Source organism: Lotus japonicus, chromosome 1 (assembly GCF_012489685.1).
Source record: "Lotus japonicus ecotype B-129 chromosome 1, LjGifu_v1.2".
Classification (NCBI taxonomy): Eukaryota; Viridiplantae; Streptophyta; class Magnoliopsida; order Fabales; family Fabaceae; genus Lotus; species Lotus japonicus.
This window is the reverse complement of record NC_080041.1, coordinates 100,115,769-100,139,648: the sequence shown is the minus strand read 5'-3', so window position 1 is coordinate 100,139,648 and position 23,880 is coordinate 100,115,769. Positions and strand designations below refer to the sequence as shown.

Genomic DNA, 23,880 nt, shown 5'->3' with positions numbered 1-23,880 from the left:
GTTCATAAAAAAAAATAAAATCGATTCCAAATCTGGGTCACCCTCCTCAAATTCACTCTTCAATTTTCATTTCAATTTCAATTTTCAAACTACGAGCCTCTTTCTCCCTCTGAAAATTTCCCCAATTTCAACGTTTTCTTCCCTAATCCACAGTGTTGATTACAACTACTACCATCTAGGGTTTTCTACTTTTCTACTCCCGCTTCTGAATTACCCTCCTTCGCGCTTTTGCTACTCTTCTGTTTTCACTCGATCTTCGATTTCCACTGTTCTGGTAAGCTTGCTTCTCCGGTGAGGGTTCCTTTGATCACGCTGGTTGAGGTTCTCGGTGCAATTTCCATTGGAGTTGCGCTTGCTGTTGGAGAAATTGGGATTAGGGTTTCTGAAAGGGGATTCAAAGTTCCGGTTTTTATTTTTTGGGGGTGTTCTGTTTGGGTATGAGGATTGAAATTTAGGGATAGAAAGTTTGTGACTTGAAAGAGATATGTTTTACTCTCAGTTTATTTTGGCCAAGAAAGGGCCACTTGGGACCATTTGGATTGCTGCTCATTTGGAGAGAAAGCTCCGCAAGAATCAGGTGGCTGATACTGACATTGGTGTCTCTGTTGGTAAGTTTGTGTTTCTATCTTGATTATGGAATTGATCTGTTATTGTTGCTACCTGATTCACTGAAATTGTGAGTCAAATTTACACTCTTGTGGTTTAGTCTAGTGATAGTTTGTTACTACTTACACTTGCATAAAGAAAGGTGTGAAACTTTGAGCATTCTGGAATGTAAAAATTAAGTCTTGGCTGTTTTTATGCAATTATTGAAAGTGCTGCTACTAGGGTTGCAACAATGTCGAGCTTTGTAGGGTTGCTTTGTCAGACAAACTAGCTCAACGAACCAACATGCCCTACTAGTTAAGCTAGTAGTTATGCGTAGGGTAACAATAAGTTTAGTGGAACTTGAGAATGGTAGACAGGGGATGGTGGTTTAGAGAGTGCGATCTGTGTAGTTATTTGGTCTGAGTGGCTGCGACGTAATACTCTAGTTTTTCTGAAGACTACCAGTAAGGAATATAGGCAAAGATCGCACTGTTTGGTGTATCCTGTGGTGCTTTGCTAATGGCTACATTTTTGGGGGCATCCAAGTTCATTTGTAGGTAAACTAGAGGGCTCTCCTGTTTGATGTATTTGTTTCTCTGTTGAGTTGTTTATGCTTAAGAGGATGCCTTATCTTCTTTTGAGGGGACGTAGTACTCTAGTATATGGTACTTATATCCAGTGTTGTCAATCCCGGATAGCGGTGCGTAGCGAACGACCCCAAAAAGTTCTATAGTGGTACAGCGTATAGCAGAATGGCTGCTACACTATTTTTGTAATATTTTTATATAATTTTTACCATACACATATAAATGCTTTAAAATGATAAAAGGTGTTCAAAATTCATGATATTCATAAAAGAGATAGAGGTTGCTGTGATAGCTCAAAAATAAAGGACTGCAGCAGAAACTAACAGAGGCTGTCGTGATAAATAAAATAGATAGAGACTGCTGGATTAAAGAGATACATTATAGAGAGATAAAGACTAAAAGAGAACACAAATAGAAACAAGACTGGTAAAAAAACTAAAAGAATAATAATAGAGCAGCCAACAGGGATAAAACAGAGAAGAAGAGCAAGCTCAGGGATGCTGGAACAAAGCGAGGTTTTTGGGGATGCTGAAGTGTTGCCGGAGGAAGAACAGAGATGGCGGGATGGGCAGATATCAAAGTATCCGTGAGGGAGAGGCACGATTAGGGGTGATCCTAATCTTTCCAAAGCGTAAATCCGTGTCTACCCTTAAAATGTTGCCTCAGCCATACGATTTTAAGGGTAAAAGGGGTTTTTCGGTGAAGAAACAAAATAGCGCCACGAATGTGGCACCATTCCTGATATTTAGGCCGCAATTGCGTTCGCGATGGTGTCTACAGCAAACTGCTCCGCTACTTGACATCCTGTGGCGGACGGTCGCTGCTCCGTTTCGCTCCACCACCATAGCACCGCTATTAACAACGCTGCGTTTATCATGTATTTCCTGGAGGTTCTAAAGTTGGGGCATAATGCTACTATCTTTGTGTCTCTAGTGGCACCGCTATTATCAACGCTATTTCCATTTGTCTATAGAATTAAAACTTCTCAATATTGAAAATTTTAAAAGGCTTATCAATAAATTATGCCTTATGGGACTATATGTATTGGAAAGCACTATAAAATGCATATTAGTAGATGACTGGCGTGAACACTTTTTGAGAATTCCTAAGGGATACATGATTTAATAACAGAGTAGCGTGAACAACGTGGAACAATAAGTGAGCAACTGTTTCTGGGTTCTGACTAGATCCACCCATGGCAGCCATGGCACGAGAGCCTTTTGTGGTCTCCTCATTTTTGGCATATAGTCAATCTAATGATCCTTCTTCTTCCTTGTATTTTTCTTCTCTTCATCTTAAGGAAATTATATTTGTAGCAAAGAATGAAAGGTGCATTGAGCTTTTTAAGATCTGTCGTCCAAAATTAGAGACTTAACCTTGATTGGGAACTTTGGATAATTGCTATCTAGATATATTTCATTTCATTTAATTTAAAATGTTTTAATATTTGTAGTTTAATTGTAAAAGGCGAGTGAAGGATTAGTTATGTGGCTGTGCATGGTGAATGATTAAGGATTTGCTGATGCTGACATGAAAGTTGTGGTTGCTTAAATTTTTGCAATGATGCATTTGGTGGAAATTGATACTCATGTATAGGGATGTTGATATTCCTCAGTACATTTTATGTGGGTGTGCTGCATTTATTGCTGTCTAATTTTGACCATATATTATTTTCTCAGATTATTCATGTAGTCAATTTTGTGAATGAGCAGATTCCATTCTTTTTCCTGATGTACCAATCGCACTCCGATTATCCAGTCATCTTCTGCTTGGTGTGGTAAGGATATACTCTAGAAAGGTGAATTACCTTTTCGATGACTGCAGTGAAGCCTTGCTTAAGGTAAAGCAAGCTTTCCGCTCCACTGCTGTTGATTTGCCACCAGAAGAGTCCACTGCACCGTACCATTCCATCACCTTACCTGAGACTTTTGATCTTGATGATTTTGAACTGCCAGATAATGACATTTCTCAAGGGTTAGTTACAAAGTACTTGATTATATGACTCTGGCTGTAATATTATTTATGTTATTGATGCTATTATTTATCTAATATATGTGTTAACTTGTATTTATGGTGATTTCATATGATCTCATGTGTCAACCTTTTCCTTGTTATTTTCAGATGATTGATATAAGGAATTTCATAGTAATGCCATAGTTTTGTTATGTATTGCAGATTTTTTGATTTTTTTCCCATTTGTTCATAATTAGTCTATATTCCTAGTGCTGATTTTTGTATGATGGTTTGTCTGGAAGATTTATTGGTTTATTAACAGAAGAGTATGTGTTGTGAACTTGCAGTAACTATGTTGATCACCATGTCAGTTCCAGAGAACAGATTACACTGCAAGACAACATGGAGGGTGTGGTTTACACGGCTTCGCAGTTTGGATTGGATGGTTACTATTCCCCTTTACCTTTTTCTCTCTGTACTTGTCACTTGATAGTGAATTTTAAATATACAATAGCAAGATCTGTGCTAATTACTGATTAATGGTTTTTTTTATAGGCAAATATTAGTTGTTAATGTTACTAAAATAGTCCCTTCACCCTTCACCCTTCATTCCCCCCTACTCTTATGTCCCCTAGCTCTTACCACTTGAACTAACCCTCTGGGACATTACTGATTAATGGTAAAAACGTTCTTGCAGAACGCTTTGGAGATGGCGATGCTTCTCAAATTGGTTTTGACCTTGATGAGGTAATTTGTCTTTTTTCTTTCTTTCCCTGGCACTTTATGCCCGGAGCATGTTGCTGGAACGTGACTGTGATTTTAAGGCTGCATAATAATTTTGATGTTACAGTTTTAATGTCTGATTATGTCTAGCAGCATGGCTGTGTCAAACTAGAATGATGTATGCATCTGACATGTGCAAGCTGTTGTAGGTCTGATATAAATCCGATGCTTTTGATTTGCTTATAATGTCCTTTACGTTTCATTTACATCCTTAATTATGTTGGTCATTGATAAAAGTTGTTGTAAATATATTTTTTATCCCAAAAAAATGTTATAAAATGCATTTCTTTCCCCCCTATTATATTTGATTCTGCTCATTTTCATCATTCTGCATTTTGCATATACCTATCCTTGATAGATTCTATGCTTTGCTGTTGTCTGCCATCTTTTTAATGAGTATAGGTGTGAAACATCAATTATTATTTAGAGTGCTGTTATGTGATTGTATCTGATTTGAATTTGTGTAGTTGTGATATGAAATACCTTATGTGTAATGGTTAATATCAATGGAGAATAATAGATTATGTAGATTCATTTTTCTGATTTTAATTTTAGAGATTTTTAATGTGATTTGATAAAACAGGTTTTGTTAGGAGACAAAGCTGCTGCTATGGACCATGATGGCTTAAGTGCTAATCCTGACGCGTCTCACAAAAATGATGATAACAATGAGGAGTTGAGAGGAACTTCAGATAGAATGCAAGTGGAAGATAGTGGAAGCAAGAATGATTTGGTATTTTAAAATATCTACATGCCTTTTAGCCTATAAATGTTTGCCTTTTTTCCCCTTTGTTCATTCTTCTCTCTTTTCTCTCTTGGAGAGGGGATAAAATGAATGCTGTTTGTTGACTACAGATTTTAGTTTCAGCTAGTTATAATCATTGAATTGATCCATTTGAATAGATTGATGGTCAACCCTCTCTTGCTGAAGTAAGTGAATATGCTCAAGGCCCGTCTACCCCTGGACTACAAGAGCCAAACTTGTTTGGCACTCAGGTGGATCAGGTCAATGATGAAGCTGATTGTAACAATTCAGCAGATTTAGTGACAATGAAGATAGAACAAAAAGAATCCTCTGCTCATCAAATGGAGAATGATGTAGTTGATTGCTCCACGCAAAATAATGGGGAGCATGTCGGTGTAGATTTACATCATGGGGATAGTGACTGCATAATGGTTGAAGTGGATAGCAAAAGAGAGGACAAGGAGCATATGGCAAGTAAAGTTGTGACGAAAGATCAAGAAAATTTTATACCAGATGATCATTGCTCAACATTGGCACCCTTGTTGGACTCCTCCAATAAAGATCCCCCAACCACCATCTCACCAGAATCTGCAGGTGGGATGATTGATTCTTCTAATATGCCTGAGAAGGTGGAAGACTTACATGACAGAGTTTTGATGAATGATGAACCAACTGTGGTTCCTTCGGAACATCATGTTAATGTAGTTCCTGAAGGTGTTAGTGTAAATGAAGCTGTTGCATCTTCTAGTTATTCTCATGCTACATCTGATCAAGAGAACCTCTCTTTTCAAATGTTGGCTAACGTGGATGGATCTATGGGGCTAGAATCAGGTTGTCATTTGGAGGATGATAACACTTTATCAAAGCACGAAGTTCTGAATGACACTGAAATTTCTAAGGGTGAGGGGCAACCCGATCCGATTGAAGAGGCTCAAGTATCCAATATCATAAGTCCTCTTGGATCACCTGGTAGACCTGAAGTTGTTGATTTGGAAGCACAGGCCTCTCAGGAACCGAAGGAAATAGAGACTTCAAACCATGTATCTCTTGAAGCTCAGGAGCCCACTGAGTCATACCTCCGCCCATGTACCTACCATCAGAGTCAGCCTTCTCTGTCTCCTATCGAAGGTATTAACATTACACTTCATTCCATATAGTTTAGAATTAATCCTATTATTCATTTTTCTTTGTTTTTTCCTCTTTTCAACCCTAGAGTGAAATGAGCACATTACAGAAATTGTTATTATAATACAATTTTACATTTCTTCATTGCATGTTTCCTATTGAGTTTTATTGACATCCATGTCATCATGCTATAATACTATTTTTTCCGTATGGACCGCATTTGGATTTTCTCTTGGTTTTCTGCATGGGTAATAGAGATAATAAAGTGGTGACTCAAAGAAGTCCCACATTGCCTATATTAGCAAGTGCACAAGTGCATATATAATAAAGAACACACACACCACAAAACCTTAGGCTTAAGGCAATGGGTGTGTGTGTTCTTTATTATATATGCACTTGTGCACTTGCTAATATAGGCAATGTGGGACTTCTTTGAGTCACCACTTTATTATCTCTATTAATGGGACAATTAACCGTGGTAATAGTGCCCTTTTTCTTAATACTGTTTGGTTGATTTTGTTCTCTTATCTAGTTTTTTTTTTTTTTTATTTGCATAAACTGCTTTATGGACATGTTTAAACTTGTGGCATTTCATTATTTTTTTTGTAATCAGTTGCTTTTACTTTTTACAGGTGAAAAGCGTCATGAAACTGATGTTTCAGCTCCTGCTTTAGGTAGTCATGAGACTTTAGAGCCATCTGTACATAAAGAAAAGCCAGATCTGGGGGAATCAGGAAAATCTGCTGCCTCTGACATGCCAGAGCCTGAAAAAATGCTCTCCTTGGCTTATCAACATGATGGAGAAGCAAATAATTTGGTGCTGGAGTCTACCCCTGTAAATCAGAGTATATCTGAAGGCCATACAGATGCTGCAGGGGTAACATGTATTTCTGGAAAAAAACGCAGCTTCACAGAAAGTACTCTTACAATGCAGAGTGTAGATTTGGTTGAATCATATGGTGGGGCTCAGTCCAAGAGGACTGCAGAGTCCATTCCTGATGACGATGATCTGTTGTCTTCCATATTAGGTATAACAGTGGTCCCCAGTACATTTTGCTTTATAATTTTAATTACACTTATGTATTTTCCTTTAGAACAATGTGTGGCTGAAAAGAATTTTTTTGCTGCACCAGCTGGTAAAAGATCCTCAGTTTTGAAAATTAAACCCAGTCCAGCAGCCCCTGAAATAGCATCAACAAAGCGCTTTCGTTCTGGATCACGCTCTAGTGCCATAAAGAGGAAGGTTCTTATGGATGATGTCATGGTCTTGCATGGCGAGTATGTTTTATAATGCTCCATTCATTTTTACACATTTATCCACTTTATTTTATGTTGATTAGACTAAGACCTAACAACATGATTTTGTTTGTCCACTGATTTCTAGCCCCTGACAGATCTATCCTTTTTCCCTGTTTATCCTAATAATAGAACAAAAGTCGTCTTTTCTTCACTTTCTTTTTTTCCCTGCTTATTTTCTCTACACATCCAAATAAAGCATTAATTCTGATACATATAGCATGCTACAAATCATGAAGACTAATATTAGGTGGTTACCCAGTTAAACTGTAAGATACCAGACCTATTTATTTAGAGGTCTACTTGTTTCATTTGGTGTAAATTCTTACGCTTTATAATGATCCTAGATTCATTGCTCCTAGCTTGTCCCTTGGGTAGGGATAGGGTAACTTTGATATTGTCTAGATTTACTGAAGGATAAGTTGAGAGGACTGATCTCCTGCATGATTTGTCTGGTGATAGATGTGAATTGTAATATGCCCAAACAATACTAATAATTTATCAGCATGCTTTTGGTTTTTTTTTGTATATCACATATGGCATTCCTTTTCTCATGCTCCAAAATACTAATAATTTTTCCTTCCATCTTCTGAAGTACAATACGCCAACAGTTGACCAGTACTGAAGACATACGTCGCGTACGAAAAAAAGCTCCTTGCACCAGGCATGAGATTTTAATGATTCAAAGACAGTTTTTGGAGGATGAAATCTTTCATGAACCAATATTAACAGGTGAGTTGTGTGCTTGGCTTTTAATATGAGTTTAGCAAGTAAAAACCACTTAAAAAACTCTCATTGCTTACTGTGGTTTTTCCCATTCTTCATGTATAGTAAAAGCTGCGTCTATGTTTGATGACTTTGTTCAGCTTGTTTGCATTCTACTCCCTCCGTTCCTAAATATAAGACCTAATACAAAAAATTGCGCTTATTAAGAAAACATTAAATGTGTTAAATTAGTGTATTGGTTTTTTAAAAATGCATACATTCCTCCATATTTACCCTTTGTCATTTTCTCTCACTAATTAATGGTAAGTGATAATCAAAACTTGGGAATTGAAAACATATAATTAATGTGGAGGGTAAAAATGGAAGAGTACAAAACCTTTTGTTAGATTATTGTAACTAGGTCTTATATTTAGGAACTTCAAAATTTTGAAACTAGGTCTTATATTTAGGAACGGAGGGAGTACTTTCAATTTTTTAGTGTACATGTTTTTTCAATTTCACTAGAAACAAAAAAGAATTATGAAAACATGTTTGTTTGGGTTTTCATGAAACAATTTGTATTTGGGTTTATTTGTAAAATTTCCCTCTAATATAACCAAGTCAATTCTCGCATCTCTTTCAGATTTGTCTTCTGATTTGACTGTTCTGCGAAGTGACACATTTGATCTGACTAGAATCAAGGTTAGTGATTCTGGTTTAGATAGTTCTTCCTTAGAAAAAACAAATGATCAAGAGTCCTATTCTAGAACAAATACTGAGAGTCATGGTGTAGAACTGGAAGGGAATGATGAGCCTATGGCAGTCCAACACCAAGAAAATACAGCAGCCCAACCTACTGAGATACCTATTCTATCTGAGAGCCATCAGTCCGAAGTTAACACAGTGTATCATGATATTAATGCTCTTGAACATCCTAATACTATTTCTGGCCTTGATAGTTCTCAAAATGCTGAAATGAACAATGCTGGACGAAATGTTGAGGTTTCTGAAGCAGAGAATTGCTCTGTTGCCCCTGGGATTGAACCTTCTGCCCTAACAGAACTATTTGAAAATGACCTTTGTGTGCCTAATGATTTTGTTGCAACGCTGCCCCTCATAGATGAAACAAATGATCGTGGTGATTCTATTCATACAACTCCATTGAGTGAGCCTACTGCCCAGAATATGAATGCATTTCCTTTTCCAGAGGATGAGTTTGTGGAGGATTACTGGGATAGAAGTGAAGTAGGTGCTGTTAAAATTGCAGAGCCAAACATGGAAATTAGAACACAAGTTCTAACGGATGGTGTGGAAGCTGATGATTTATGTCCATCCTCGGCTCCTGGCTCTGTTGAAATTGCAGGTCAAGCCATGGAAATTAGAACACAAGTTCTTACTGATGGTGTGGAAGCTAATGATTTATGTCCATCCCCGGCCCCTGGTTCTAAGGAAACTGATGAACATGCTGATAATCAGGCTTTATTTAATGGAGACATACTCATGGAGGAAAGTGGAAAATGCATGGTAGGAGGTGTAAATGAGGATCAAATTGTTTCTTCTGGCTTGGGATGTGATGACAAGGGTGCGAAGTCTGACTATATATTTAGTGAAACTACTAAAGTAGACTGTTTACATTCTGTAGCACTTGATTTGGATGAAAATAGGAGTTCTCTGAATGATGAAGAAGACCCGGTCTGTCAAGAAGTTGCACTACAAAGTACAATGTGTCCTGAAGCCTCAGCTGTTCAAAGTCCTTTTGTGGACCAGAAAGATGTAAGTTCTCCAATTCGTTGTAAAAAGTTAGATTTTCTCCTTTAACTTCTTTTATTTGCTGCTTTTGTATCTTATTTGCATAACATGTCTGATATATCAACAAAAAATCCAGAGTTTTAGCAGAAATTTGTTTTTATTCAAGATTTCATTTTTATTTCTTAATGAAACTCTTAACTCTAGAGATGGGATGATTTTAAATTTGGTAATTTAAGTTTGAATTTTAAGCAGGAGCTGGTATTGAAAATGAAGGTCTTCATATATCAGTTTTTGCGTCTTCTCACAACAATGGTTACAGATTACAGTTGTATAAAGCTAATATATATGATGAGGCCAGTGTAGTGGTTGTCAATCTTTCAGTGTCTTGTCACTCTGTTATACTCCAACACTGTTGCATGTAATTTAATGGCTATCTTTCTCCTCCAAGCTGTATGTAGTGTTTCTTAACTGATTCATCGATGCCTAATTGAGTTTTATGACTTCATGGTGCAGGACGATGACATGGTTGCTAATGACACAGGTTTGCTTTCATTTTATACAAAATTACTAATGCTTAATGTTTCAACATATTTACAACCATATGAAATGGATCAATAGGTAGTTTCTGGTTTAATACCGTGTTCGAATACTAGTTTAGCACATGTTGACAGATTATTCAATTTATCGTTTCTACTGTAACTATAGTTAATAGATGTTAATTGGCTGTGTAGGTGTGATTTAAATACTATAGATGAGTTCCTCTACTGAATGTGACTCATTATGAGTGGGGTGGACTGTGTGTAAACAACACAATTTATCTCACTTTTTAATGCGGCATCAGAGCTGTATCATCCTCCGTGACCAAATCCTTTCTCTATTCCACTGTCAAGTTTAAAATTATGGAACTCCTCCGTTTGGTGTGGTGTCATGTTTTCTCCAGCTTCGATTCCTACATTTGTCTCATGTTTTAAACCTGCTTGCCCTTCTTTGCCATGGTTTCTGTTTCTGTTCTTGCCTTTTCTGGTGTTAGATTGTTGATCTGATCTCACCACTCCGACCAGAAGATGATAATCTGGATTTTGATGTCCATCTGTCACTGAACATGTTACCTCTCTCTGGGAGCCTTCTTATCAGGAGACAGCATCTCTATCCACCTTATCTGGCATTTTCCCCTGAGACCAGGTTGAGTCACCTCCACCAGTCCTGTTTAACCCTGTTTGCTCCTTTTCCTGACCAATTTCATCCCTAAACTTGATTCACTGCTTTCTTAACTGTTTCACAGTTTCCTTGTCAATTTTGAGAACATGGATAACACCATCATGGCTAGAAAGAATCTGAATCAAGAACAGCTACATACCAGAAACTGCCACGTCCTTGTTAAGAAAATTATCCATCACTTCCAAATTAGAAGACAAATATATAAGATTTCCGTTTCCATAAGCCCATAGCATTACATTTTAGATATCAAACTTGACGACCCAAAACAATGCAAGCTATAACAGGCAATATATTAGTGAACAGTGGAATATTGCGATAGTAAGTGGTTTCCCAGGAAAATGGAAGCAAATAAGGGAAAGTGAAAGAAAATATTAAAAGAGAAATCAGAGTTCTATGTAATCTCTTTGATCTGTTAACTCATTCTGTCTATCTCTGGTCAGGTTTTTTGAATGTTGGTGATGATGAGATAATTGAAGATGACGAAGAAGATGATTTTATGCCAGCCGCTGAAGGAACTCACCTTGAAAATAGTGGATGGTCTTCCCGGACCAGGTATGTTTATGCCATAAGCTCTCGTAGTTCAGCTTTCTCTGCTCTATATTGAAAGTAACTCCACTTATTTTATCTGGTGTGTTTGTTGGGTTGCTATCCATTACATGCTTATCTATGTAGATTGTTATTTATGTGTGCTATATCTTAAGTTTTCTTTAGGATGTTCGTATATTGGATGGTCCAATACATTTTAAAAAGCATCTAATCCAGCCTCTTCAGTTTTGTTACGTTATCATATGATCCAATACATTTTAAATTTAAGGTCCAATCTAATTCAATCTAAAGTGATTTGGATTAGAATGGTTTCCTATTTATTCTTATTTTTACTTTTCTCTTTAAGGAGGCACCAAATATATCATAAAATATATCGTACATATATATTATAAAAAAATTCCAACTTCCAAGTATCACACACACAAGTTAAAACAAATAATATTAGTTTAACTATTCAAATTCAATACTTTAAAAAAGAATTTTATAGTCCTGTAATTTTATCTATCTTTCAACTTATGTAAGTGCTGAAAATATGTTTTCATAGATAAGCATTGTGTGATAGCTTTATATAGGAAATTAAATATATAAGTGGGTGGTATGATAAATTATAAATAGAAGTGTTTTAGTTTGGATTGGATTAGATTGGTGTGTTCAGTTTTTTATTGGACCAGATTGACTGATAGACACCACTATAGTTTTCTCTGATACAGCAGTTTAAAATAGTTTGTTTTCTTCTAAACTTCCCCCCAGCCATTGGCTCAGCTTGTACTATATTCTGGAAATTAGGGAGGGGTTTTATTAGGACTGTGCAGTGTGTAGTAAGTTCAAATAATTTCAGCCCAGCAATTGAGGTTGTGTGCAGATGGTTCAGATAGAGACTTGACAAATAATCTTTAACTTGATCTAATTTATCCAAATTGTTTGGGATCTTGTAACTGATTTTTCTTTTTGTGATTAACTAATTAATGCATTATTCACAGGGCTGTTGCCAAGTATCTGCAGACCTCGTTTGATAAGGAAGATCGACAGGGTAGGAAGAACCTGAAACTTGACAATATATTGGCTGGTAAAACAAGGAAGGAAGCATCAAGGATGTTTTTTGAAACACTGGTATGGTAGAGTATTATTTTAGCTGACACATATACTGTCTGATGAATTTTAGCATTACTTTTACATTTGACATATCACCTTCATGTTCAGGGGAGTAACAATTGAAATAGTTTGCACTATTTTTTAGTCCCCTTAGTCTGGACTATGTGCGATTTGGGTCCCTAGTTTTTTATTTTTTGCTCATTAAGTCTCTCTTCTCTTGTTTTAAAGTCAAGCAAATTTGGTTCTCAATTTCATATGCCTTAAGACCTTAAATTTTCATTGTTCATTGAATTGTTTTGGGGTTCATGATGGATTGGAGATATGAAATAATTTTGAAAGTTTAAGTCAACAATTTTGTGAGAATTTGACAATTGGAGGGATTTTATTTTACAATGTAGATCAGAGTTTAAAGAGGGAGAATTTGGGATTTTCTTTTTTTAATTTCATTTTAGGTGAAATTTCATAGTTTGGTTGGTGAGTTTGTAGCAGTTTAAAATGTCTTTATTGATTCATTTGTGAAAATTTTGTTGAGCAAATGAAATATGGGAGTTTTAATAGAAAAAAAAGTGAGAAAGGCACATAGCTTCTGTGATTGGTATTTTTTAGTAAACTCTACTTGGGTGTGTTACTTAATGTACTTTGCTTGAATTCTTCATTGTGTTCGATCTTTCTAGGGTGCCTACTTGGCAACTTATGCATTGGTTCAAATTTAATTTCGATCATGATGGCAGGTTCTCAAGACAAGGGATTATGTTCATGTAGAACAGGCAGAGCCATATGACAATATTGACTTAAAACCTAGACCGAAGCTTATGAAGGCAGATTTCTGAAACCTTATTAGGAATGGGAGATATTGCTGTGTAAAGATCCTTGCAGGGGTTCAAATCGGTAGGTTGGGATAATCTTTCTTGCATCACTCCCCCTATTTTAGTCATGGCTGTTGACTTATAATTTTTTGGAGGGGTACCGAGGTAGGATTTAGCTTCTTAGTCTTTCTTGAATGGCTTGGGTGGGTGGTTGAAATGGCCCATATCAACATCCTATTGATTATTCTGGTCTTTATGTATATATTTTTGTAATATATCTCCATTTCTAACTTACAGTTTTACACCCCCTCCCAGCACAATGATGTTCTGTTTTATCTAGCGCCGTGTAATTTACAGCTGTCGGTGGACAAGTATCATTTCTGTACCTATTTTATTTGTATAGTAGTATCTAACTGTGTTTAGTTTACCGTTTAAAATCATGCGTATGGAAGTTCTTTGTTCTAATGCTGGAAAAGATGAGTATGTTTGGGGATGCAAAGGGTTGATGCGCCCATCAAAATTGACATGCCTCCGAAGGAGCTTTAATAGTAATCATAATGCATCTGCTATGATTGTTCTTCTACTGTTCTACAAATAACCTCAAACTCAGAACAAAAGACCTCAACTGAGTTTGTCATGCATTTGCTATGTTTGGATACACTTTCAACCCACATTAGCACACACTCCAATTAAAAGAAAACACATTTTTTAAAAGGTACAAAAGAATTAGATTGAATGAAATGACTTTCACATTCAACTCTACTCTGTGAATCAAGAAATTAATTATAGTAATATCATAAGAAATTGAGATTGATTAGATTTTAAATTAATAGGAGATTTTTATATTGATAAAAATAATATTCAAATGATAAGTGATAGATTTTCATTTTATCAACTTGTTATTGAATTTTTATTTTAATTAAAAAAATTTAAAAATAAAAAATAATTTTTAGAAAATAAAAATATGTGCCTATTCAAATTGACTTCTGTCACACTTTGTTCCTTGAGCGTGGTTAGAGGTTCGAATCCAATTCTTTTTTGTGGAAAAAATTATTTGGTAATTTTTTTATTTCTTAGTGCATTGTGGAGCAAAGATTTAGGGCTTGTTTGATAACTGTTTCCAAAACAGTTTTCAGTTTTTAAAAACTGAAAACTTGTTTGGTAAGACCTGTTTTAAAAACAGTTCTCATTTTCAGTTTTTAAAACTAAAAAACCAAAACAGGTAAAAGATGTTTTCAGTTTCAGTTTTTAGTTTTCAGATATCAGTTTTCTAAATGTTCGAAAACATGTTATTCAAACTGTTTTCTTCTTCTGAAAACTGTTTTTAAGAATTGTTTTTTAAAACTGAAAACTAAAACTGCTATCAAACAGGTTTCACAGCTTTCGAATTATACACGTTGGTCAAGATTCAAAAAGTTATTTATCTTGTTTTTATTGACTAATTTTGCTTACGCCTTAAACACTATTTTACTTAATGTTATTAGAAGATATTTATATTGGATGGAGAGTTGACAGAAATAAATACGAGAATCCAAAAGTAAGTGTTAGTATTTTTTTTCTTAACTAGGTCAAGTTTACGTGAAATTTTATTTTTGACAATCAAATTTATGTGTGTATATAATTTTTAGTAGAACTCATGTGAAGTATATCAATCAAATATACTCCTTGCAATATTAACACTCCAAATTAGCTAATTCAGAATAAATAAAAAAGGAAATATTCACTGAAATGAATAAATGACACTTTCATCTTAAGTTGAGATTCTTAATTGTCTTTCCATGTTAAAATTTGATGTCTAATTTTCTCTTCGAAATATGTAAGAATTATGAAACCGAGTAAAATAGAAACGAAAACACAGTTGTTGCCCACCAAGAACGTTTTGGAAAAGACAAACAAAAACACAGGTGTTAATAAAACTACCCGTTACAACGTAGCTGTCTCTGTTCCACTTTCCCCCAACGGTCACATTCCACCACAACCAAAATATGACCGTTTGAGACTGTGAACCCCAGAATCTATATTACCACCACACCTTCTCAATCCCAATCCAAAACAACAACACAACACAAAGATCACAATCTTCTTCTTCTTCTTCTTCTTCATTCTCTGCTTCTTCTTCTTCTCTTTCAAAATGGGTGGAATCTCAATGAACATGAACTCTGCTAGCACCGGATCAGTGACTCCAAGACACTACAACACCCACAAGGTGTTCCTCCTCTGCAACTACATCCTCCTAGGAGCAGCCTCCAGCTGCATCTTCCTCACCCTCTCCCTCCGCCTCGTCCCATCCATCTGCGGCTTCTTCCTCATCCTCCTCCATGTCATCACCATTGCCGGTGCTGTCACCGGATGCGCTGCTGTTGGTGCCAACCGATGGTACTCTGCCCACATGGTAGCCACTGTGCTCACTGCCATATTTCAAGGCTCTGTTTCGGTGCTGATTTATACCAGAACAGGGGATTTTCTGGGTGAGTTGAAGTCCTATGTGAGGGAAGATGATGCTGCTGTGATTCTGAAGCTTTCTGGTGGGTTGACTATCTTGATCTTTTGCTTGGAGTGGGTGGTGCTGACTCTGGCGTTTTTCTTGAAGTACTATGCTTATGTTGAAGGTGGTGCTAATGGGGGTGTTGCTATGAGAAGCTCTAAGGTGCAGCAGGATGAGGATTTGAAGGATTGGCCATGGCCGTTCCAAGTTTGATTTTGTTTGGTGTGGGTGATAATTGGCAACACTGTTGTGCTGCTGTTCTGATGGATTTTGGCATTTTGCTGTTACAAGACTAAAGTTCTCTCTGCTTTTATCATCATATATTCGTTGATTCATTGGAGAATTAGGTGTTATTTTCTCCTATATAGATGTGTCATGTCAATTGGGTCATGGTGTGAGGTTTATTGATTTGTTTTCTACAAATTAATGTAGAGGGTTATTGGTTTTCTATATCTCCTTATTTTTTTGTCAATGCTATATATATCAATATTATGAGGATTTGAGGTACTAAATTGCTATTTTTGTTCAAGGACTTTAGCTGCTTTCATTAGTACTGGCTCTGCTTTTGTGCTTTGTTTGTGTTGCAATTGGATGAAACATCAGCACCAATTTTACTCATGTAATTCAATCTTCATTGTAAGTCAAGGACTTGTGATATTAACTCCTTTCTTCAATTGACAAGCTATTTGTTTAAGGAATCCATCAAATTTTAGGAACTAAACAGAAATTTTACGAGTGAAAACTAGTTTTATTTTGACAGTAATAATCTTTTCTCTTCATAAGAGAAAAAATCAAGTTTTTCCCCCTCTTTCTAAATACATTATGATCCTTCAAACTGTCTAGAATCACCTTTTCGACATTTGAAGGAACAAGAACCAATTTTACTCATTTAATTCAAGTTTGCTGCTCCATAAGAACTAAAATGAAATTTACAACTTAACGCGCTACAATGAGGCGAATTAGTCTCACAGAGGTCTTGTTAACATCAAAAAAATACAATAGGCTAGTCTCATAGTGAGGATGCACAAACTTTCTCTTTTTTTGTGAATCCTAATGGTATATCTTTTTTTTTTTGTTACCAATTTTACTCATTCAATTCAACACACAACATCATCCCCAGGGACTTTAATATTAGCTCTGATTGACAAGCTTAGTTGCTCCATCAGAACTAAAATGAAATTTACAAGTGTAAACAAGTTTTATGTTGACAGTAAATCAACTTTTTCATAATTATATATCATAGAAATCATATTTTCTCTTCATAGGAAAAACAAATCAAGCATGTTTTTTTCTATTCTAAAATACAATATCCCTTCAAATCTTGATTTGGGATAAATCTATATTTCATTGGAGTGTAGTCATACAGCTGCAGCTTTGAGGGAAAGAAAATCTGAAATTTTGCTTGTGTAGAAATCTGGCTGGATGGAGTTGTTAGGGCTCTGAAGCATCGAAAGTGAGGTGACCCCTGAGAGGACAAGAAGAGTTTTGCAGCCACCATTTTGTCCAAACAAAATGTCAGTGTCTAATCTGTCCCCAACCATGCATATCTGTGACTTGGAAATGCCAAATCTGTTCAATAAAATTACAAAAAGAGTCAAGAGGAATTCTCGAGAAAAGAATGGTTTGTGTTATAATGATGAGATCAATCGTAAGTCTCTTGAATTTCGGATCTAACTAGGACTAGAACAAAAAAGAATTTGATAATGATGTAGTTCTGCTCGAATTAAGACATTCCCATATCTCTCACCCAACAAAACTGAAAATTGATATAGATTCTTGTGTCTAAATCGCGTTTCGAAAGCATAATTCTCAAGCCAAACCAGCATGAAAGTTCATATACATAGAAAGATATCCTACTATGCACTTTTGTCGTTTTTTCACGCTTTCATTTGCGGTGAGAAATGTGTTTAGCTCTATGAATCTTCCCAGTTACGAATACTCCCTCTGTCCCCATTTATAAGTCACATTTTTTGAGTTTTCTTTGTCCCTAATTATATGTCACTTTGTGATACCAATGCAACATTTAATATTTGTTTCCAATACTAACCTCATATTTAAGATGAAAGAGGTAGCTATATTTGAAAAAATTTAATTTGGAGAGAGAAATTCTAAGGGTGACATTGGAAAGACAATGTTTTTGTCTTACAAATTTATTGCTTTTAACTATTTTTCTTAATCTAAGATAAGTAGTTAAAAGTGACTTATAATAGGGGACAGAGGGAGTATATGATAATTTTCATTGCTTACTTCTATGATGATGCATGATGTTTTAAAAAGGGAAAGATGCTACATTGTAGCAATAAAGATATACAAAAGACTTTTTTGTCAATGATTAATAGAAATGATTTAGAGATAGAAAATGGAGATGCGAGGGGCCGAGGAATGGTTGAAGGATTTCCAAACATGCACTATATATGTCATTAATAGTGTGATATAAGAATGTAGAATAAGGCAGTAGAAAGCTTTACTCGTTTGCCAAGTAGTCCATCATAAAGGTTGATGGTTTTCCAACCACTAGTGGCTCACGTTGAGTAGATCCCACGAAAGCGCCAACCATAGAGCCCCCACCTGAAATTCAAGTACAATTATAGCAGATTTGACAAATTAAATGCAATTTTAAGAATGATTAACTTGAGTACACCAAGTGATTGTGTTGAACCATTTTAGTTTGTAATAGCCTGCTTGGAACCACCAAATTTGATTTTTCAAATTCTTTTCAATGTAGTCAAACTCTTCAATTGTTGTATGAAAAGAATTTTGAAAAACTCACTTGATTACTATGCATAAAATGTCATAAAATAAAATCAATAAAAGAGGGAATAAGGACAAACCTGCCCATTCTTGAGCATCAGTGAGATGAGTAACCGCATCTCGATTTGTAGCTATGAAAAGACATCCAGGGTTTTCACGTATACAGAGTGTTCCATACCTTTGATCACGAGGAAAAAAGTGGTATCAAATAATCTATGCAGAATTTCTATCCACCTTATATGAACTTTGAAAGAGATCTCTCATCCTTGCTACATGCTAAATTATACACTACATCAGGTACTCTAGTAAAATAACCCATGCTTACAAAACCCAAATTTTGGCTAGAGTTAAAAAAGGAGAAAAGGAAAGAAGTCATGTTCTGCATGTACAGTAACAAATATGAAAAAAACTGTCTTGTATGGAATCTGAATTCCTTTGCTGCAACATTTTATATGGGAAAAAAAATTAAAATATCAATGCCAAACCAGGCTTCTTAACTTTTTAATCTCAAGTTTGCAGTGTCTCTAACAGTCTAACTTGAGTGCAAGCAAATGTACTAATAATGCTTCAGTGCCAGTGTTTGAAAGCTTACTGGACTTTATAGTAGTTGAAGTAGCGATCAAATCCAACGACAACTGCTCCAACCTAATAATAAACACATTCTTTTGATAGGAACAAGGGACAACAATATAAATAAAATATTGCCAACTATCAAGAAAGGCAGAAAGTATGTACATCTTCATCATGCTCCATCAAAAACCCTGGCTTCAGCTCTATCTTTTTCCCACCATCTTCCTGGGGAACAATATGCACAAAGAGGGAACAAAATCATACATGGGAAATTCTATACTAATATGTGCATACGTGGAAAATGTTCAAAACATAATTCAGTACATCAAAACCTCGGTAATTAGTAGCATGTTTGGATCAGATTCTTTTGCTCATAATCAACTTTGGCACCTAGAAGCTACTCACAGAAGCTTATCCCCAGAATTGATTTTTGCTTAAGAATCAATTGCAGAAGGATTTCCAAACATGCTATAGGTCACACTTTTTCACTAGAATAAGAAATGTTTGAGCTCCAATAATCTTTTATTTAATCCAGTTCACAAGCAGCGTGTACTAAATTTGGCTTTCAATTACTCCCATTCTTAGGAACGGACCTCTTAGCATGCTGGTGAATCTCCTTTGATTCTTTAATGCTTGGCAAAGACCAACCTTCCCAAGAGCTAATGTTGTTAGGTAAAAGCATATCAATGATTTCACATCTAGGATTGGAGTCCTCTAAAGTGAAAGATGCACTTTAAAGGATAGGTAAAATGCAGATTTCTTTGCATTTTATCATTTATTTTAGGATTATATTTGTTATTAGATTCTCCTTTTCACCCTAAAACACCTACAAATGCCATATTCATCTTATTGTACACTAGTTTTGTTAGACTCTAAGTAACCTTGCTTCTGCTCTAAACCTGAAGCTCATTCCACCAAATGGTCAAACTAAATAAATTATCATTCAAAGTTGAAACCCTTTGTATATGCTATCAGCCAAACTGATTAAAAACAATACCCAAATGGTATCACACAGCATCAAGTGGCCAAAATTCAAAAGCATATAAAAGAGTAAGCAGTAAAGCTTTTGCAAATTGAAACTCAGCACATACAGGCCCACCAAGGTACTGATATCCAGCAAGCTCAAGCTCCTTCTGGATGCCTTCTTCTCCAACGACATAAACCTAAATCATGCTCATCTATCAGAATTCATACACTGGTCTGAGGAATACATAAGATTGTTAAAGATATATAACATTAAAGCATAATATAACATACATAAAAAAAAGATAATAGCTTTCTATAATCTATCATATTATTTCACATAAAGTTACATGGATCAATCAATGCCAGTGTCCACTAGGCTCTATTAAAAACCAAATTAGTCGTGTGTCCCTTTGGGGCGATGCCTCTTTTAGTTCTTCTAAAAGAAAAGGTCCAATGAAGAAAATGGTTTACAAGTGGAAGCAAATCACTCCCCTCTACTAGTCAACTATATCAATGGAAACTAGTTTGCAAATCATATTCCATATATATCATGGCTAACCACTAACCGTAATAAATTAAGGCAGCAAGAATTGAGCAAATCAAGTCTTACATGCAAAATTTGTGGACTTTTAAATTTTTTAGGGAATTACTCGGACATTGGCCTAGGTTGGGAAATCATAGAAACATCCCTTACTTTCTTGATACAGTAAAGCATTTTTTTGTTTTCTGAATAACAAATGCCCCCTGGTTTATTAGGGACCCTATACAAAGCCCCTTGAAAATACAAAGCAAGAGAGATAGATTGTACCTTTTTCTCTTTTGGGAAGTTAATGGACTTCAGATAGGCAGCAGCTGCAAAAGATGAAGCAAAAATCTCCTCCTGAAATAACTCAGCAAATGAATATTATGAGGTTAAAAATATGCTGTGCAAACAGAGGAACTGAAGAAAAACAAATGTGGACTGACCTCGCTGACATTCAGGCCAAGTGTTTCAAACTTCTTTCCATATTGTTTCCTAGACTTAGTTGAGTTGTTGGTGACAAAAACTAATCTTTTGCCCTGAAGTGTATCAAGAGAATCTCAGAGGTTTTCCTAAAAAAGAACTATAATACATCAAGAATAGTTAATAATCACACTTTAGAACACAAACCTTTGACCGAAGCATGTCAAGTGTATCAGGCACTCCTTCAATTAAGCTGTCACCTTTCCATATAACTCCTGCAAATTAAGTTCCAATGAAAAATAAAACTATAATAAGAATGTAGCATACATCAATGTCCATCCATAAGCTGAATCGTATAATTTAAGAAAAAAGAGAAGAGCAAGAGTAACCTCCGAAGCGGCGAAGCCTCAAGTTTAAAAGCATAAAATGATAAGAGCTCAAGAGTTTAAAATCACATTCTTTTACCAAAGAAAAAGAGAAAAAAAAATTGCAGTTTAGTTCACACAATTTCAATCAAATGTGACCTAATCCCCGTTTTGCCACATACTGGAAGTTTTCACAAAGTCAAAGCAAAATGTGTTTTTCAGACAACACCAATCTTAGAAAGACATAATTTGAGTCATGAACATGCTTTTAGATCCCAGCCAGCAAAGTAACAAGATGCACATCTTATCTAGTAATGTTACTCACACAAGGCATTTTTCTCATGCATTAATCAATAACATGTTTGGATTGACAATTGCACACAAGCCTCAGTAACTCCATGAGCTACACTATGTAGCGTCTCTCTAGAAGTGATTACGGGACTTCCTACCAAACACGCTGAAAGATTTAAGCATCACCCTTTATTTACATTTTTCTTTCTCTCCTTTTTCATTTTGCGTCAATAATATAGCATGTTTGGGTTTAAGCATCACCATCATTTTATGTTGTTCCTAAATTTGCTGCAGAATTAGTGCGCGTTTGTATCAGCATTTGTCACAATTGATCTTGGTAAAATGGACTATAGTAAAAGTGAGTTGAAAGTGAAGTGACTTATGCTTGAATATATCTATATAAAAACTAAAAAGTGATTTTTGTTGGGTAATGTCATGCAAATTAGTTGTAAAATCTCACAATTGATCATTGTCAACGCAGAAGCTAAGCTACTATGTGCTTGTTTCTCTAGATTCTACCAGAAAAAGGGGTGCAAGCAACACACTCTCCATCATTTTTATTGATTTATTTTTTAAAAAGACGACACATTTCTCTTACTTTTCAAAAACTAAATCAATCACAAGAAGTGTGGTGAAGAGTGTTCAAAAAGTGTGTTGATAGCATATTAGCATTTCTTGCTACCAGAATTGATTCCGGGTCTGAAATCAATTCTCCAAAACGACTCCTAAACATTTATTCATAAATTTTACTCTCTACCAGAATTGATTCCAAGTTTTCAGGAAACCAAACACACTCTTAAGAACATACTATGATTTAAGACAACTTTTTTTTTTATGACATAACATACCGTCGCAATCGAAGATAAATGTCTCGACAGAGTCAATGAGCTCATCTGCATTCTGTAGCGGTTGCGCCGATGCACGCGTGGTGAAGGTTGCCATTCCAAAACGATTGCAATTAGAACGAAGCTTTCTACTGCATTTGACAAATGCCAATAAAGGGTTACGCGTTGCAGGGTGAGAGAGTCTATAGTTGATGGGAACTGAGTGGAAGCATGATCTGTGGCGACTGTGACAAACACCGCCAGTAACCTGCGCTATAGTAGTAGTGCTGCTCCTAAGGCTAAACATCCTTCTTTGTTATTGCAAACTTGTACGTGTGTTTTTGTTTTATTTTTTGGTCCCCCTTTTTTTTTGGTAATGTGTTATGTTGGATTGAGTGGACGAGGTGCATGTCTTTGTGGATCATAATCCGATGACTAGAGTGAACTTTTGGGTGTATGGATGACAATCTCTCTCTCTTGCCATCGGAAGGAAACATGACCACACGCATTAGTGGAGTCTACCAACAAGATCCACAACACTTGATAGATAGATAACAAACTTTTTAAGCATTTAGTCTATAGTTTGATTTTTCGCGGTTTGCATAATTTTTGTTTGTAGCTAACTCATGTTGTCCTATCGAAGTTTATTAACTAAATGATCATTTGTTGGGCAAAGATATGTGGAGCGAGATAAACTAGCAGGTGAATTACTCATGTGCACAACAAAAGCAGTAGAACTAGTGACATGCCGTTCGGGTCATACCACTTGATGAAGTCGTTGAAGATGGTAATCGAAGTTGTAGAATCGGTAAAAGGAGGTGGAGTCACATGTTCAATGTTGACATTTCGAAAAGGGGCATCCATGCAAAGCATAACACTAATCAATAGTGTTGTCAACCTTATGACAATGATCACACTTGTGGTGAGGCTTGCCTATTCTCTGATATCGGCCACGGTCGCCTCCATGAGCACGATCACCTCCTTGAGAAACCAATGCAAATGAATCAGTTGGTGTCGGTACGCTCCGCCACACCCCCTTCAAAGGATGATTTTGCTGGAACACGCGGCAAAGTAGACCAAGTAGCATTCAAAGCGGGGATTGTAAGAGATCTCAATATCTAATCAGACGAATACTCCACGAGCAAGCCATATAAGGCTAGAAACATGAATAATGATTGTTGTTGCTCAATCTCCTTGTCATATGTGGCAGCTGGAGGCAAGAGTTCATTAAAATCACGAAGAGACCAAAGTATTCTTCCATAGAACCATCCAGGTGTTGAGCATCGGTCTTCTTCCATCGAGGACAATCAACCTCAGTCACTTAATAAGCTTTTCTGAGTGAGATGGTTTTCATACTTGTCACCGCAGCCAAAGTTTAATGTCGGAAGACCAAGAATCATAGTTGGTGTCGTCCAAGTTGTCAACGACAAGGGAGTAGTGACATAGCTGGTGAAAATAGGGCTCTCGGTTTTGAGAGGAGCCACAGTAGCCA

At 36.0% G+C, this 23,880-nt stretch overlaps 3 protein-coding genes across 3 annotated transcripts; 2 read left to right on the top strand and 1 right to left on the bottom strand.

The window, feature by feature from the left end:
• Positions 1-13,630, top strand: LOC130728381 (sister chromatid cohesion 1 protein 4). Its single transcript, XM_057579836.1, has 14 exons — positions 1-608; positions 2,888-3,149; positions 3,476-3,573; positions 3,826-3,875; positions 4,495-4,644; positions 4,815-5,784; positions 6,414-6,809; positions 6,915-7,059; positions 7,673-7,809; positions 8,426-9,555; positions 10,045-10,072; positions 11,190-11,301; positions 12,276-12,405; positions 13,119-13,630. The coding sequence occupies exons 1-14, from the start codon at positions 485-487 to the stop codon at positions 13,215-13,217; spliced, it is 3,831 nt and encodes a 1,276-aa protein (XP_057435819.1). The 5' UTR covers positions 1-484; the 3' UTR covers positions 13,218-13,630.
• Positions 13,631-15,236: 1,606 nt separating this feature from the next.
• LOC130728380 (uncharacterized) lies at positions 15,237-16,190 on the top strand. Its single transcript, XM_057579835.1, has one exon. It carries the CDS (start codon positions 15,325-15,327, stop codon positions 15,889-15,891), a length of 567 nt encoding a protein of 188 aa, XP_057435818.1. The 5' UTR covers positions 15,237-15,324; the 3' UTR covers positions 15,892-16,190.
• Positions 16,191-16,774: 584 nt separating this feature from the next.
• LOC130728379 (phosphoglycolate phosphatase 1A, chloroplastic-like) lies at positions 16,775-22,773 on the bottom strand. Its single transcript, XM_057579834.1, has 10 exons — positions 22,413-22,773; positions 21,116-21,183; positions 20,932-21,024; positions 20,774-20,845; positions 20,091-20,162; positions 19,165-19,224; positions 19,022-19,074; positions 18,510-18,607; positions 18,147-18,246; positions 16,775-17,247 (listed from the first exon to the last, which is right to left on the bottom strand). The coding sequence occupies exons 1-10, from the start codon at positions 22,693-22,695 to the stop codon at positions 17,037-17,039; spliced, it is 1,110 nt and encodes a 369-aa protein (XP_057435817.1). The 5' UTR covers positions 22,696-22,773; the 3' UTR covers positions 16,775-17,036.
• Between the last annotated feature and the right edge of the window lie 1,107 nt (positions 22,774-23,880).

What these genes read in the sequence shown, in the direction of transcription:
- LOC130728381 (XM_057579836.1), top strand. Translation starts at nt 485, where the DNA reads ATGTTTTACTCTCAGTTTATTTTGGCCAAGAAAGGGCCACTTGGGACC. An exon ending in TTCGCAGTTTGGATTGGATG is followed by an intron (nt 3,574 to 3,825) that starts GTTACTATTCCC and finishes ACGTTCTTGCAG; the next exon opens with AACGCTTTGGAGATGGCGAT. An exon ending in GTGGAAGCAAGAATGATTTG is followed by an intron (nt 4,645 to 4,814) that starts GTATTTTAAAAT and finishes CCATTTGAATAG; the next exon opens with ATTGATGGTCAACCCTCTCT.
- LOC130728380 (XM_057579835.1), top strand. Translation starts at nt 15,325, where the DNA reads ATGGGTGGAATCTCAATGAACATGAACTCTGCTAGCACCGGATCAGTG.
- LOC130728379 (XM_057579834.1), bottom strand. Translation starts at nt 22,695, where the DNA reads ATGTTTAGCCTTAGGAGCAGCACTACTACTATAGCGCAGGTTACTGGC. An exon ending in TTGACATGCTTCGGTCAAAG is followed by an intron (nt 21,025 to 21,115) that starts GTTTGTGTTCTA and finishes GATACACTTCAG; the next exon opens with GGCAAAAGATTAGTTTTTGT. An exon ending in ATCAGTACCTTGGTGGGCCT is followed by an intron (nt 19,225 to 20,090) that starts GTATGTGCTGAG and finishes ATTGTTCCCCAG; the next exon opens with GAAGATGGTGGGAAAAAGAT.